This window comes from Diorhabda sublineata, chromosome 11 (assembly GCF_026230105.1).
Source record: "Diorhabda sublineata isolate icDioSubl1.1 chromosome 11, icDioSubl1.1, whole genome shotgun sequence".
NCBI classification, from domain to species: domain Eukaryota; kingdom Metazoa; phylum Arthropoda; class Insecta; order Coleoptera; family Chrysomelidae; genus Diorhabda; species Diorhabda sublineata.
The window spans coordinates 11,437,615-11,455,006 of NC_079484.1; the positions used below are offsets into that span (position 1 = coordinate 11,437,615).

Consider the following 17,392-nt stretch of genomic DNA (forward strand, 5'->3'; position numbering starts at 1 on the left):
TTATATTCTAATCAAAGCGTCATTTTTGTTTTCCTGGTTTCCATGTTTTAAAAATTTGGACGTGATTATGGATCTACAAATCATGAGCACTTTATCAAGAATGTAAATGTAAAATAGTTTTTCTCAATTTGTATAAAACTTTTTGCAACACACTGTATATCATACCTACCGGGTATATAAGAGGTTCGTTTCTTTGTTAGAATAAAAATAACTTCTAGGAGGGCAGCGAGGATGATCAAACGGAATGGGCAATAGATGTTACTGAGGAAGCTATAAAAGCTAGAATGCAAGATCTCAGTGATGGTGTTAAAAACATGACTATTACCGACGATCTTGACAAATCTGAGAAGGAAAGAATGGACATTTTCTACAATATGGTGAAAGCAAAACGAGACTCTCGTCTTCTAGAAAACGCTCAAACCCAAAAAGAAATTCTGAATGAAGCAGAGCGTCTGGAGATTAAAACCAAAGCTCCTCTTATTTTAGCCGAACTACTATTTGACCAGGTAAAAATCACTGTTTGAGTTATATGATGTATCGTTAATTTGTTGTCTTATTTTTGAAAGAATATTCTGACGCAAGCTAAAAAATACCGAACGTTATTTTTGCGTTTTATATTGAATGATAAGAAGGCACAGAAATATCTCATTGGTGGTTTGGAACAAGTTATTGCTTTGCATACAGACAAATTGATGAGTAAAGTACCCGGCTTGTTGAAAGTATTGTACGATATGGATATTCTTGGGGAAGAATGCATTATCGAGTGGTCTGAAAAGGTAAGACTTATGCTTCAATGGTGATGTAGGGCGGTTAGTAATTTTTCCAAAAATACTTGATTCTAGGTATCTAAAAAATATGTAGCTAGAGAGATTAGCCAAGAAATCCATGATAAGGCTGCACCATTTGTAAAATGGTTGAAGGAAGCTGAATCTGAGGACTCGGAAAATGAAGATGATAATATTGAAATTGAGTATAACGATAGGGCACAAATACAACTAACGGTTATGTCTCAACAGAAACCAGTACTAAAACAGGCTGAGAAAGATGATGATGGTCAAGATCATGTAGACATCGATGCCATTTGAATATTTTTCTTATTAGTTTGAATGCGTGGATTGTTTCAACTTGTATTTTTTGTTATTAATTGAAGCATTTTATACAACGTTATTTGTGTTCATCAATTTTTCAATGAGTCATTTTCTTGAATAAAATTTTCAAACTTTATTTTTATGTTATTAGTCAAATTATTTTTATTTTTTTGGTTTGGATGATTGTAATTTTTCTGAAATCTTTTTTTAAACTGGAGTTTTATTATAGTGATAAACTACTTCTGAGTACTCACAATTTGAACATTTCGAAAATAATAGAAATTGAAATTTTACAACCATATTGGAATTTTTATTGGGATGGAGGAAAAAAATATATACTACTACTAATATATAATACTGGTTTTTCGAGTAGTTTATAAATTGTTCCTTGTATGATATTTTATATACTTGGACTTGAAAAAATCATGTTGTGTCAATATTTTTTTATAAAGTTCCGGATTCAACCCATTTCTATTGGATGCCACATTTTAATGCACCATATCAATCAAGGTAAGTCCTTCTAATTATGAAACAAAACTTAAAAAAAAATGAATATAGTCTAAAAAACTAAAAAACACGTTGTGAAAAAGCGTCGGGCGCTCGATGTACGAGAAATGTGGAGTAAAACTCCCTTTTTAATTTGATGTGTTTTAAAGGGTGTTTTTTAGTTTTTTTTAACTATATTTATTTTCACTTAATTTTTTAATTGATACCACCCTAATATAATGGCTTCGTTGCTCATATTCATACATCTCGTCGAAACGTGTATCGAGCCATAACGGAGTATTGGTAAAATTGTCAAAGTGCTTAATTTCTAACATGGAGATCAGAGGTTCAAATACTCTGTCAAACGAAATTTTTATCAAAAATAAGCCACTTGCACTTAGTCCAAAGAGAGTAACAAACAAACAAACCTACATACAGGTGAAGCTAATATAAGCGTGTTAAATACAGAAATTCGCAACAATACAATAAAAAACTAACCCCTTGTATATCCTTGTGATATTTCTGTAACAAACTAAAAAAGATTCCACAGAATTCATACAAACTGTTTTTTTTTGCTTTTGTACCATTAGGGTTACATACCATACTAAAGTTTCTTTCAACAGTTCGATTTCAGTTGCAAAAAGTTTCATAATTAGTTTAGATAAGTACCTAAAATTAATATATTTGATAATATGTTGCGTATTCTTTGTATTTGTATTCTAGAAAGATACCTCTATGTGTTTGTACCATTTAAATATAGCTATTACAAAATTACTTTTTCTAGGATGTCTTCACGGCGTTATTTATCACCTTGGTGAGAATGAAATTATCGACTTTCTATTTACTGGTGAAGACAGTGAAGATGAAATAGATTTTGATGACGATGAGTTGATAGATCCCAACTGTGAAAATTCTATGTCCAATTATGATGCGGATATAATAGGTATTGATTTATATTCAATTATAAATGTTATAGAAAATTATGAAACTATTTTGTAACCTATATAGTAGAAACAAACAAAGTAAGAGAGAATCGACATGGAAATCGAGGAATCTTATACTAAACGAACAAGTTAAATTTTCAAAAATAGCAGTTTACACCCAATTTTTTCTTTATCTGTTTCCCAAAGATATTATGCAGCTTATTGCTCAGCAGGCTAATTTATATTCGGAAAAATCCAAACAGTCTTTTACTAACGTCGACATTTAACCATTTATTGCAATCATTTTTCTACCAAGAGTCATTAGTATTGGAGTACAAACATTGGAACACCTTTGATATATGAAACAAAAATAAATTTGAAAAACTAAGACAACATTCATTCCAATAACCAATAAGGATGCTTCAATGTAATACACTGGGTGCTGACAGATTATTAAAATAAGACCCATTATCGATAGCTTGAATGAAAGTTTTAGTAAAGTTTCTAAGGAGAAATATCTATGTGTAGACAAGCAAATCTGCTCCACGACAGCTAGAAATAATTTAAAGCGCATAAATGGGCATAACAAATTATTGTACGCGCTGGAGAGCCTGACCTAGGTGCTTCGTATAATATATTTTGATAATTATTTTACGTCTCTATCACTAACGCAGTATGGGCTTGGAAAATTTAAAACATACTCTTTTTTAACGAAAATAAATGCTACTTAATTTTACAAATATAATTGTATTTATTTCAAGTCAATAGGATTAATACAACAAAACAAAAGTTTAGAAGCCTGGATATATTTTATACCGCCCAATATCCCTTCCAAATACCTTAGCAGCGCCGATTATATTGAAGAGCGACCGGCCTGTTCGATAAAATGCTACTGGCTAAAGTCTTTTTTGACTACAAAGAGTTGATTTGTTAATAAAAATGGAGCAAGGATTTTTTTCGTAGTTCTTCAGACAACTCGAAATAGATTTCCTCGCAATGGCTACTTATTTTGCCACAAATAACGTTTTTATGACTTGTACTTGATAAAACAGTATTCCTTTTACAGTCTCTTTTCATTGCATCACACCATTTTTTCTCCCTTACGCACTTACATAAAAATACTTTATTTGGTGCAGTAATAGTGGTGTTGGTACATTTTGGTACAATACAATTTTTATAACTAACCTTTATCGATCCAGGCTTCGACATCCTAACAAAAAATACAACTAATACAACGTAATAGGAAGGCAAAATGGTGGTGTTGATGCTGCTGTGGCTTGACGTGCAAAACTCGATGTCGCTAATTACATAATCAAGCCATTGGATCATTGCAATGCGGAGATATTCCACTTTTAAAAATTTATATCAATGCCAGAAACGTACGGTAAATTGCAAAATTTATCTTACGGAGTGCACATTATTTAAAAATTCAAAGCCGACATCGTATTCACACCCATTCCTAATGCACTTAGGAGGAGTTAGTCTGCAGGACTACCTACTGAAAAAGTGTTATCAAAAAAAAATCGTGGTTATTCCGTGGCATTTGTGACTGATGTTGATAGTATTAAAATAAATTTCAAATGTTGCTTGGAAAGACTGTAACATTGTTACGATGGTGTCGACTTTCGTAGGTGAAATCCCCGAGGACCAGGTTCGGCCATATGACAAAAAAATAAGAGATACGTCAACGTTGATTGGCCCAAGATAGTGAATATAATCAATACATGGGTGGTGTTGATTTAGTTACAGTATCATATTATAAAATCTTAGTGCAAAGTAAAAGGTGGTAAGTACGTCTATTAGATCTTAAAATGTCAAACGCTTGGCTCGTAACTGGCGAGTAAAAGGTGCTTCACGAAATCGTGAAAATGATATGTCTTCGGCAGATTTGAGACTCCAGATAGCTGAAATTCTGTGCAAATTTTAACAGAGAAAACCAATCAAGAGCCGCAATTCGATTGAAAGTGACATTCAGGCCAAAAACACAAAGGGCACAAACCATATGTAAGAAGAGAGGTAAAGCTTTATGCTATAATAAAAAAAGATTGCTTGCTAAAGATTTTCATACCATATAGAAAAAAAATAATATCTCAATGTGACATATATGTCACATTTCCTTTTTTCTGTATTTAATAAAAAAATCAATATATTGATTTCCCAAAAAATACGTAGTAGATCCTCACAATGGTCATCACGAAAATCTTCGCAGCATCCTTCTAAGCTTATTTAAAATATCAGGCGTGATCAACTAAATCACAAATGATTTTCGTTCTATTAATGGCTGTTTTATTCACCCAATTATCCTTCAGTTAACGTTACTCTCCAGATAATAGAAAATCATTCACCCATTCGATTTTAAACCTATATATTTATCAGCCGTGATACGTAACTATTTCATAAAGAAAACAGCTATAAGTCATTAATGTCCCCATAAATAGAGATCAAGTAATCGCGCTGGCCATTCTATTTATCTTCGCCCCTATCCACCAATTGGGAAATATTGCATTGAGATACTACCGGATCTTGCGTCACATTCATCGAAACTTAAGGGAGTCCCGAATCAGGATATAAAATTACCAGTTAGAATGATTTTGAAGTAGATCAAATAATAATAGTCATTTAAATTGTTCTAAATGAAAAAGGGACCATGGATGGTTTTAATCAATCACTGCCTAGACATTAACCTTTTGAGGGTATTGTGTATGTTCTTTCCTCCTCTAGTCAGTATTTTTCGTTGACCAGTAGCAGTAATTTTGCACTTATCACAAAACAAAACACATTCTAATTGGATAATACTGTTATCCAACATGTCCATAATTCACTTACAAAAATATGAAAATCGTTTTCCATGAACTGCAGTGAAGTAAGTATCGATGTATGGCTAACATTGAATGTAGCTGCTTTTTTTATCTGCCTCCCATGACCAATTTTGCGAATCTATTTCTCTATGTTACTAATTGTTCAGGTTGTTTTATTTTAATCATTTCCTTGGTGGTCAATGTTAACAGTGGCGGCAATATTCTATGAAGAAGGCATACTAAACTTGTGCCACACTATGACAAATGCCCACAAAATTTCGGAAGCTATATAGAAAATTGGTTATATTAATTATAGATTTTTGTACAATAAAAATTTTTTCGGTATGATCTTTTCTTTCAAGCTTATAATAATATCTATATTATTTTCGGCAACACAGATTGTAGTAAATAATGAATTTATTCTATTTGGCTTATACACACTTTATAATTAGGTCGAAGCATCAAGATTATTAACTATTAGAAAAAAAGCAATTGCAATTTAGAGACACCTACAATAAAAACGATTTATCACCAATTATTTATACTTTTTTCAGTTTGATTACCTATAAAAGCGTATTTTATTTATTTTTTCATTTTATTTATTTTTAATATGAAATATGAACATCAAAGTAAACAGCTGGATCAGACAGACATTTACTTTCTAATAATTTTTCTTGTTGTTTTGATATGAGCTTGTTCTCTCAGTGTATTATATGATAATCAAGTTGAATAACATTATGATTTTGAAACCCATTTAGCCACTTTTTCGAGTAAGTTGTAATTTTTGTGTGTGCGTTTTCTGGAATAACGTATTGTTTCCCCCTCAAGGGCCGTTGGACCTTGATATTGGTGCGGGGACCCAACGGCTGCCCACCTCGGGCGTGTCTACGTACACAAGAGGATGGTCGGTACATTTTAATGGGCTTACTAAGTCAAAAGCAATCGTGCCGAGTGATGAATGGTACCTGAGTTATAATCATGTGTCGAGAACAGCCTGCGGGAAATCCAGCTAAATTTCATAGGCCCTGAAAGAGCAGGAACCATGACAAATCCGCCTCTTCCGTCTCAGGGGTCTAAGTAAACAATGACCACGGAACCTACTACGTACAATGTATCAGTTTTACCTATGTCGAAGCTCTGGCCGGTGCTATTGACAAGGCTCAACTCAAACGCCACAGAAAAAGGAAAACGGCAACGCTGCCAAGACGGTTGAGGACTTAACATCTCCGGATCCTGATGTTGCTTCGACCTCCATCCCTCCCTCAACCAGTGGTTCCAACCGGGAGGTCCAGATAAAGACTCTTAAAAGGTCAAGAACCCCTGGTTCTACGCCGAAGTGGCTTCAAAAGTTGCAAAACTGCAACAGCAATTAATCATGTAACCAATTTTGACAAAGTTTATCTAAAATGATTTGTGTTAGTATTGGCTAAAAATGCAATTATATGTTATTACTGTATATAAACAAAAATAGAAAAAATATCCAAACCAACTAATTTCTTGGGGAAAACAGGAAAGATTATTCGGATAGGGTATATAAAATTTAATTAAATAAATTTATAGTTTGTAATTATATAATTTTATTTAATTACGAAAAATATGCTACGTAATCTTCTGTTTCGTAATAACATCCAGAAACCAATGAAAAGTTCTAAATATTTAAGTATTTTGAATTTGAATCATTGGTGCCAAGTTTTTGTTTCAATTCATTGACATCTAATTCACACACACATTTTAACAATATATGTCAGATTTTTTTGTAAAACAAATAACAAATATACAGATTGTCCCAAAAATCCGAATCAATAAAAGATTCATAATTGTTGGTACACGCTGTACTTACCGCGTTGAGGCTTACTCTAAAGAAGACAACATAAATAAAAAAGTCCCTTTTTGCTCAGCTATCTAAAAAAATTTACAGTTGTGTCACAGTACAGGAAAGTACTTGATAAATAGTGAAATTTGGAGAAGCTGAAAACGATTAACAGTTACGCCCTCTGTTGTAAACATCTACAATCTCTTTATGTACAAGTAGAATGAAAATTATGATATAATTGTCCAAATTGGTTCGTTCGTATTGTGTAAAAAGTCTCCTGTTTTTCCGCGCACTATGTTTAATACATCACTTCATACACTGTTGCTTTTTTGTCTCCTGAGCCCGTTACAATATATTTGTCATCTGTAGAGATGTCACAACTCAAGACACTCGATGATTCTTTGGACTGAAATAATAAAATATACCAATTAACAAACTTGGAAAAATAAAATCTATTGATTTGTGTTATTTCTTGAATTGTAAATTCATTATTACAATTTGTGTTTAGGACATATCAACACAATTCACAACTAATACAAATGGCTATGTAGATGTAGTACCCTCTAAAATAAAATTAAAGAAAAGTTCTCATGAGAAAAGTAATACATGATGGTCAAAAAGAATTTTTATATGAAATTTTGGAAATTGAATACTGAACTGGTTGGTGTAATACTTATATTGAGAAAGCTCGTTCAAGAATATCTAGAAATATAACCGGAAATAGAGAAGAAACTTACTTGGAATATACTCGCTCCATACGGCGTTCGCCAAGCATTCAACAAATTATCTTTGCCAGTTGAAACAAACCATTTTCCACATGTGGCGAACCTTAAACTGAGTACACAACTCTCGTGCAAGTGTAACTGATATTTATCTGCTTTTGTAGCGTGCAGTACTTCTACATGCGAATTTTCCATACCAACTGCTAACCATTCTCCTGTAGGACAGTATCCTAAAGAGAAGATTTGAGAACTGAAATCATGTTGTTGTAATTGTTTGCCTTCTCGAAGATCCCAACTACGAACCTGAAAATATATTTATTATACATTATTAATAAAACTGATACTATTGTAAAACACCGGTGTTCACTTGTTTATTCAAGAAATCAAAGATTCTCTAGGAATGATTAAAAACTTTTCATAATCTGTTTCAAAACTTTTTGGTAATCATTGACTACTTTTCCTTTCCAGTGAAGCTCTAGAATAATCTCAAGAGTTCTTTAGAAAAGTTCCAAAACTTTCACAGAATATTCGATAACTGCGTGGTCATATAGTAAAATTATAGAAGAAAGAAGAAATTAACAAATTGTATATAAAAACATACACAAAATATGTATTCATAGGGTATTCCGGGACTTGATACAAAAAATTCGGGAGTGAGTAGATGACGTGAAAATAATGCTGTGACAAAAAATTTTCTCAAACGACCCCTGAGTTATAGGCCTTTAAAGTTGCGAAATCAGAGATTATGTTTAAGTATATTTCCTAAACTATACATTCGAATATTATGAATTTTTAACAACAACCATTTAACAATGGTTAACAACCCGTAACGTTTACAGGGACAAACTGTACAACCTAAAGATAGCAAAAATTGATTTTTCAACAAAAAGGTTCCTTTTTGATCGTTGTGTTTGCCAAGGAAACCGTTCGCCAAAAAGAAACATTCAGATGAAAATTATCATAAATTGTAATTATTTATTGAAAATACTTACAGGAGGTAATAAACGCAATAAAACATTTCTTGTAGAACAAATGAATAAAATATTTGTACTACATACTATGGAAGATGATATTACTGGCATAAGGAAAAACTTGAAAGAAATTTATAATTAAATATAAAAAATAACATTTTTCCCAATAAGAGGATTGGTCGGGAGGTCCATTCGCTTGGCCTCCACGTTCCTCTGAATTAAATACATTGGATTCATTTTTGTTTGGGGATATCTTAAAAGTTTGGTATATGCAACACCCGTAAACACAAAAAATGAAATAATCAGGAGAATAAACATCCATTGCAATGTTATAAGGCAGAATCTTGGAATGCTCTTCCAAGTTCAAAGAAATATCCTCTGTGAACTTCAGAAGTGTGTAAATGTGCAAGTTTCCCACTTCGAACATTTATTATAGTATTTTTTTTTGATAAGTTGTAAGCTAACCAATTAAATTTTTCTGCATTTCAATTTTTTCTTTGTGTAAGTAACACGATGTTCGACAGTATGCAGTTCAGTTAGAAATGTTTGTGTTTTAGTACCTACTGTAAGTAGTTTCAATAAATAGTTACAATAGTTTTCTTCAGAATGTCTTTATGGCGAACGGTTTCCTTGGCAATCACAACGATCAAAAAGGTACCTTTTGTTGAAAAATTCATTTTTGCTATCTTTAGAATGTACAGGTTGTCCCTGTAAACATTACGGAACAACTTGAAGAATGATGTAATCAACAAGTAATCCACGTTAAATTAGTGGTAATTTTTTTATTATGAAAATATCAGATAGACACGAATTTTTTCTAGATTGTCACACTTATTTACACCAATACTCAAAGGTGCATGGAAAGTTTGCATAAGCAATTTGTCGAACCTCAGCCACAAATGTATTTCTTAGCTCATTTGCAATCATCAGTGCAGCATTATTAAAAATATATTAGGTTTTGGAATTGAGAGCTGCATGATAATCCTTCAAAAATTATCATGAAAAATCAAAATTAACAAGATTTTTTTAAAACATCTAAAAATAATGGAGTTTATTGCAAAAAATTATTCTAATTTCTACTCTTAGAGATGAAAACTAAACGAATTCCATTTTCTAAAAAAGGAAGCTACTTACAGTATTGTCTAAGCCTCCCGTCCACAATTTAGTTCCATCGGAAGAAATGTCTATACAAGACGCGCCATCTGTATGTCCTTGAAACTGTCTCACTAGAGTCTGATTGTGTAAGTCCCATACAGCTATATTACCATCAGAACAGCAACTGAAACATACCTTAGAATCCGGACTAATAGCTAGTGCATAGCAGGCTGGCGCACTAGAAGTTAATTCTGCTTTTATTCTAGGTGTAGGACTTGCTAAATCCCAAATTGATAAATTAGATGCTTCACCGCCTACTATTAACGTTCTACCATCTGGTAAGAGTTTTACCGATCTAATATAATTGTCTCTTTGCTAAAAAGAAAAAGAAATGAGATTTTCATATAAAACATTCAGCATATAAAATAATCTTAGATATGCAACGAATAAGCAGCAAGTCGCTGACTATGACTTAAAATAAGATTCTAATAGCTGTAAATTGTTCTAACAATTTTTGAAATGCTCTAACACGCTTACACAATAGTTGAAAATTATTTCAACCGATTTACACTCTTGGTCTCACATTTTGACCTACAAAATTCTGAAATTTAAATGATGTAATCAATATAACTACATATGTTCTGGATTGTTCTTAAATTTTTGCAATTACAAAAGATCATCTGTAGGTCATAACTGAAAATGACCTAGAAAACTTTTAATAATTTCCATAACCATCTAGTAAACCTAAAATTACATGTAAATGTTGAAAGTTAGTTAAAAACAATTCGAATCAATCCTCAGTTTAGTCAAGACAGTTTGAAAATAATCTAGAAAACCCCAATACCAGTTTACATGTTTTAAATTAGTTTAAAAATTTCCATAGGTTTGGATGGTACTATATTGTTTTAATGATTTCAAAAAACCATCTAGAAAACCACAAATTAAGTTTAAAGTTGAAAAGAATCCCAATCAATCCATATATTGGTCAAAACAGTTGAAAAATATTGTAGAAAACTCCAATCTCAGTGTAAATGTTTTGAATCAGTTTAAAATGATTTCCCTAGGTTTGGATGATACTATATTGTTCTAACGCTTAAAAAACACTAGAAAAACTGAAATTAAGTTTAAATGATGAAAATTGGTTGAAATCATTCCAATCTATTATGGAATGTTCTAAAAAGCGTTATGTTCTGTAAAACGACTTGACTATGAAAGCATATCTGATTTAACGGCATTCTTCGATCAGGTCTACCAAACTGGGGAACTTCCCAGCTACCGGCAGAAATCGATCTTCATCATCTTACCCATCAACTATAAATGCTAATAGGCGCAATGACTTCCGATTAATTAGCCTCATGAGTCACACCTTAAATACAGTTACAGATACTTCTCAAAGCCCTTTTCTCTATGAGGACATTACTACAAAAGAGTCGTGAGTTACAAAAACATATCTATATATGTTTTGTTAACTTCGGAAGAGCCTATAATGATATGCGTTTTATGTCAAACCTGTATCAGAGTCAAACAGCAGTTAGTCAAACAGATTATAGCATTACAAATGAAACACCAATAGAAGGTGGAATAATTTTTTCACTCTTGTTCAGCTTTTATTCAAGGAACATATTTTGCTAGGCTTTATAAGGCAGAACAAAGGGAGTAAAGATAAGTGGCGAAATTATAAATAATGTAACCTGATGATACTGTCATCATTGCAGCAAACATGGAAGACTTGCAAACGCTGCTGGACAGAGTACATGAGGCTGGTCGAAGACACAACATTGAACTGATATCACATTTCAAATATCTGGGTAGCTGACTGAACTATAACACCATACATTGAAGAAATAAGAGACAGAATTCAAATGACACTTAGGCCATTCAGCAAATGGAAATCAACTGTCACTAATAGAAACCTCAAAGTTCAGACGCGGTTAAGAACACTCCGTTTTTATATAAGGAGCATTTTTGTACGTATGTCAGACATGGACGCTTAAACCTAACATCTATATATATAAAAGAAAGTCGTGTTAGTTACTCCACTTATAACTCAAGAACGGCTGAACCGATTTAGCTAAAAATTGGCAGGGAGGTAGTTTAGAGCCTTCATGGATCATTGATGCCAATGTCAAATGAAGATCCAAAATTTCTGCAGATCTATTTTATGGGCAATTGTGACGAACGTGTAACAACTCGATGCCAGTATAATTTCATTGAACAAGCAGAAGAGAGAGCAATTGTATTGTCATTAGAATTATTTCAAATCAAATCACTCAGCCACAGCAACGCATGGCCGGGTCTACTAGTTAAATATAAAATAGAAGCGTTCAAAATGTGTGCTATCGGAGAATCCCCAAGATCCCGTGGACTGTACATACCAGTAATGAAGCCAGGTGAATAAGGATCTAGAACTCTTAAACATCATAAAAACAAGAAAGGTCAATTATTTCAGAGATATTATGCTCGCCTGATCATTCAGGGAAAGGTTGAGGGCAAAAGATTGATAGGTAGCAAAAAACTATGGTGGCTATGAAATATTCAAAATTTGGAATGGGAGTAAAACTATTTCGAGTATCGACATTGAGACCAATTCAACCAAATTGTCATGGAGATAGTCCACGTTTGAAGACAGGCACGGCACCGAAAGAAGAATATTCTAGATCGAATGAAATTGCTGTAAAGACTTTAAATTTGAAATAACTTAAGATGTATCAAATAATAATATAAATAAAATTCTATATTGATTAGAATCATTTATAAATATTCTATAAAATCCTTAAACATATTTCAAAACTATTCTAAACAGGGCGTTTTTCATGTAATATAAAAGAAACAAAAGCTTAAGTTGATGTTCTAGTTTAAAAGAAACGAATGATTAAAATCGTAACTGTAAAATAACCCAGAGAAGCGGGTGTTTGCAATAATATAATAATCGTCTAAACAGATAGCTGGGCCCCTATCATGGATGGTTAGTGTCTTTTTTGGTTATCCAAACAAAAATTGACAATTTTACTAAGCCTTTCATTGAAATAAATATTCCTTCCATAATATATGACAAACCTCTATAATTTATATTGATTGAATAAATCCCTAGCCTTCTCTTCGTTACACTATTATACATCTATTTCTATAAGATTGAAATTGGACTCAAGAGATTGTTGTGAACGCTCGGTTTTGCAAAGCAAAGAAAACTCACCTTTATATATTATATTAAAGGATATATAGAGAGACAAAAAACCCACTCCTAAAAGTCATTTTTAAGTCTGAAGAAAATACTTACCAAGCAATCCAATTGTGAAACAGGACTCTTAGATCCGGGTTGGCTGATATCCCAAACTTTTACGCAGCCTTTTCCTCCCGTATATACATATTTGGTGGGATTAGAGATCGTAACTGCGCAAACGACTTCACCATGTGTTAACGTATTAATCTGACGCGCATGTCTTGGTATCCCAGGACCAATTAAAGCGTCTGCTGGAAAAGGTACAGGCTGTAATTGACCTTCACCGTTCATGTGAAAAGAATAAGCCCTAAAATATAAAATAATTTAACAAGAAAATATACGAATCAGTAAAGGTTTAGTTTACTTACGGTTTTCCTCCAGGAATGGCTCCCATTCCGTTCGTTGCAATTCCAGGGGCTCTAGTATGCGGATGTCCATCATAACCTAACATAGCCGGTCGACTATAGGGAGAAGGAGCTACATTATTATATGGGCTCAAATGTTCGGGACCTCTTGAAGCTCCTAAAGGATAAGGTGGATATTGACCTGCGTGACCAACTTTAGCAGTTGGTGCCGGTCCAGCACCTAGATTTGGCGTCGTAGACCGAGGCTTTGAACCAGGCGTAAGAGGTTTCTCCTAAAAATATATAAATTGAAGAATTTCTCATGATATTTCGATCAGTAGAAGAGGTAGCACGATCTCCAGAATTTTTATTTTTAGAATACTTTTCATGGGGATACAAATAACGAACTACTTCTCTAATTTCATTTTGAATGCGTTGGTTGTAACAGCTACCATACGTTAACAGAAAGCCGTAAACGTCGTTTTATTACGCAGAGGTACATTCTGTACATGTAATTTGAAAATTTCAGTCGTTTGTTGAGCATATGATTTTAAATGCACAATGTCGTCAAAAACATAGTGAATATTTCAAAGCTAATCAAGAATATTGCATCATACCAAACCAAACACTATCAGTGTGAAACGTTTAATAAGTAGATGTTGAAGATGGCATTTAGCGAAGAATTTCTCATCTTCTGTAGCCTTATCAGTAATCATTTAGAAAAATATATATCATTTACAAAATTACTTGCATATGGAATTTCCAATTTCACTTCATTTTTTTATAAAATAATGACTGTAAAAATTTCATCGTGACTTTTTGTAATAGAATACCCAGAATCAAGGAACACTAGTATTTATATTTAATAAAAATGATATCTAATACTTACGTCTTTGCTTTTTAAAGATGGCGTACTTCTCGATGAAGAGGAACCACTTCTACTGGGTGGTCTTTCTACTTTTATTTTATCACCGTTGGTACTTCCGTTTTCCCTAATTTCATTGGAATTTCCTAAAGAAACATGTTCCCCGTTCGTATGTGGTGATGTTGCTTCCTATAATAAAAATATTTATTTATTCAGTGTTTATAAGTGTCACCATAATGTACAATTTTGCCGTCTTACATAATATCAACCGAAATACCGGTATTTATTTTCGGCTCCTAATAACGCTTTTTCAAATCTTGTTATGGTCACATAAGTTATGACAAAACTCTATCATTTCCAATCTTGGTAGCTACAAAACGTCACTAGCTCTGATCAAAGACGTATGAGATCAATACAAAAAGCAATTTATTACTTTGATACATACATACGTATACAACTCGGATTGGTATAAACCTTAGTCGTATTGCTTTGGAACATAGCATACAACTTCAACTTTATATTCTTTATTGGGTTATTTTGCACGCGTCATTTCAAAAGAAGCAAACACTGACCAAAACCTCCACATTTCACATATTTCATTATATACTAACGTTCCGTTACTATAAACCTTCTCGAGAAAAATTGTTTTGTCCTTAATGTTATTTAACAGCTCCTAAAGTGCTGTTTTGTTGCTACATATTTGTGGTAACCATGCCAGGTGCCCTCACATTTAAAAATATATGATGCATGTATACTTTCATTCACGATTTTTTTCCTTTGATCGTTTCCACGAATAATTCTTTGACCTGACTGATCGATACCTGACCCTGGGAATTTCAAGTCACCTTTCTTTTATAACCTTCTTAATGTCCTAATAGCATACAACTAACTTAATCCTGGTAGCACTTTTTAGGAAAAATTAGCATATGAACATACTTTTACTTTTCGTGTTGTTCCATGACACGAACCCAGGCAACTTCAAGCTCACTCTTTTTCGGTACTGTGAAGTGAGTAAATCTTGAACGCCTAGATCTCAGCGGAGATACGCTGCTCCTAACGATTCGGCAAGTGGGACTTCCTTAAATTTTACGTTCTGTATATATTTCTGTGTATATTGTTAGTTGGTATATTTGTATAGATAGTAAGTTTAAGTAATTATCAAACTTGAATTATTGTGCTTTTCACTATCCTCGGCCCTAGCGCCCATATATTTCTTATACGAAAAAAATTGCCTTTTTATTCAGTGATTTTTTTCGGTTGTTGAGCTGCTGGGGCGTCCAGAAATGATTTTTTGGATTCTGTAAAGCGCTTTTATCATCTATAAAGATTTTCACGTAAAATAGATTTGCTAAATACTACATCCAATGTTTTTAAGGATTTGCAGCACTTAATTTTTTCCAATACAAAAATTAAAGTTTATTTCGAAAAAAACAGTTTAGTGTCTATCTGTTAAAAATAAAGTAGCAATACAGAGGAGTTGAAGAATATGAAATTATAAATTATATTATCGAATACGCATTGCCAAACAACACAATATTTGAAAAACACTTGTGTTTATGTTATCATCAGTTGCAGAATAAACACAAACAAAACCAAAAAAAAATGAATATTGAGCTGTCACTAAATATTTATTTTAAATGGTAATACCGAGACTGTACCATAATTTGCAATCATAAAAGTTTGTGTAGCTGAATTCAAACATGGCCTTATCAACTTGACTTTCGAGCATTCGGGGCGATCAAAATACGGAGACAACCAGCTATACCATCGAAAAAGTTCACTGGATGATATTGGACTACTATCGAATTAAGGTTAGAGAGATCGAAGAGGCTATCGGCATATCAAAAGTATGCTCCTGACATATACCGTCGAGAGAATTATACATGCATAAGCTATCCGCACGTTATATACATTTGTTCACTTTGGACTAGCGCATTCGAATGAACATTTCTCAGGCCTGATTGAAGCGGCTTAAGTAACATTTTTTGCGTTGATTCTTAACTATTAATAAAACCTGGATCCACCACTATATTCCTAAAACTATCAATCAGTCAAGACAGTGAATTGTAAAGAGCGAACCTGCCCGGAAAACGCAAAGATAGATGACGAAGACGCTATCGCATATGTAAATACCCATGTTGAGGAGAAAGACGGCAACTATTATTTGAAAGGGTTAAGAAAGTTGAGGCATTTCTGGAAAAAGTGTATATGTTTAAAAGGAGACTAAGTTGAAAAATGAAGATTATAGAAAAAATGTCTTTGTCTTTTCTTTGTTAGGATAGAAACTTATCAGACTCATAAGAGACTTTAGATACTCAGGTGCATTTAATGGCATCTTACCTCATTAGCAACGTCCACAACTAAATCTTGATCACTTTTTTCCCCATCACTTTCCTGTAACAAAAATAAGATATGTAGTATCAGCAATATAACGTATATGTCTTTATGCGGAACAACACAATATTAAAATTATTAACATTTGTTAGGAGGAAGGAAGCAAAGTAAAGACAAGAATTCGAAAACAAAGACGAAGAAAATTATCGTAAATTCTATTTTGGATATACCTCGAATTAGTTTTACAAACAGTAAAAATTTTACCAAAAAATCCTTCAAAATGATATGATAAAACATAGAAATTTCATCGCCTATTTTGATTTCAATAATGTAATCATATTAAGTGTGCCTAGTAAAGATACTGATAGTGCTAAAATCTCCAATTCAATCTCCAAACAACAGCGACTAGTGAAAGGCGAGTTGTCATGAAGAAGATAAAAACTGTCGGACGATTTCTCAAGTATCTTTCTTCGAACATCATTTCGCGAATGTTCCAGTACCTACATATAAACTTCGGAGCTCATTGTTTTGAACAAATTTGACACTAACTCGTCTTATCTATGAGGTATAAAATTGTGCACAAAACTCTCAATCGCCTGTTTGAACAAACAAGTTTTTCCACTTTCCCACAATTTCATCTGATTTGGAGGTCGAAGAACGCCCCTATCGTTCCTTGTCCCTAACTGACCAATTACAACCTTTAAATCGCTCATAATCTCACAGTCTTTAAATA

At 32.9% G+C, this 17,392-nt stretch overlaps 2 protein-coding genes across 3 annotated transcripts in view; one reads left to right on the forward strand and one right to left on the reverse strand.

The window, feature by feature from the left end:
- Positions 1 to 1,224, forward strand: part of LOC130450486 (eukaryotic translation initiation factor 5-like) — a 33,642-nt gene extending 32,418 nt beyond the window's left edge. Inside the window, exons 6-8 of the mRNA XM_056788887.1 lie at positions 219 to 506; positions 567 to 776; positions 843 to 1,224. Coding sequence (XP_056644865.1) covers positions 219 to 506; positions 567 to 776; positions 843 to 1,085 — 741 coding nt within the window. The 3' untranslated portion in view covers positions 1,086 to 1,224. The remainder of the gene's footprint in view (positions 1 to 218; positions 507 to 566; positions 777 to 842) is intronic.
- Positions 1,225 to 5,860: 4,636 nt separating this feature from the next.
- LOC130450063 (protein groucho) overlaps positions 5,861 to 17,392 on the reverse strand; it is a 402,798-nt gene continuing 391,266 nt past the window's right edge. The window contains exons 9-15 of one of the 2 annotated variants that reach the window (XM_056788230.1): positions 16,666 to 16,719; positions 14,350 to 14,514; positions 13,485 to 13,753; positions 13,174 to 13,423; positions 9,936 to 10,271; positions 7,846 to 8,133; positions 5,861 to 7,514 (exon numbers count right to left, since the gene is read on the reverse strand). In XM_056788230.1, the coding sequence (XP_056644208.1) occupies positions 7,407 to 7,514; positions 7,846 to 8,133; positions 9,936 to 10,271; positions 13,174 to 13,423; positions 13,485 to 13,753; positions 14,350 to 14,514; positions 16,666 to 16,719 (1,470 nt within the window). In that variant the 3' untranslated portion in view covers positions 5,861 to 7,406. The remainder of the gene's footprint in view (positions 7,515 to 7,845; positions 8,134 to 9,935; positions 10,272 to 13,173; positions 13,424 to 13,484; positions 13,754 to 14,349; positions 14,515 to 16,665; positions 16,720 to 17,392) is intronic. The other variant, XM_056788231.1, reaches the window with a different exon arrangement.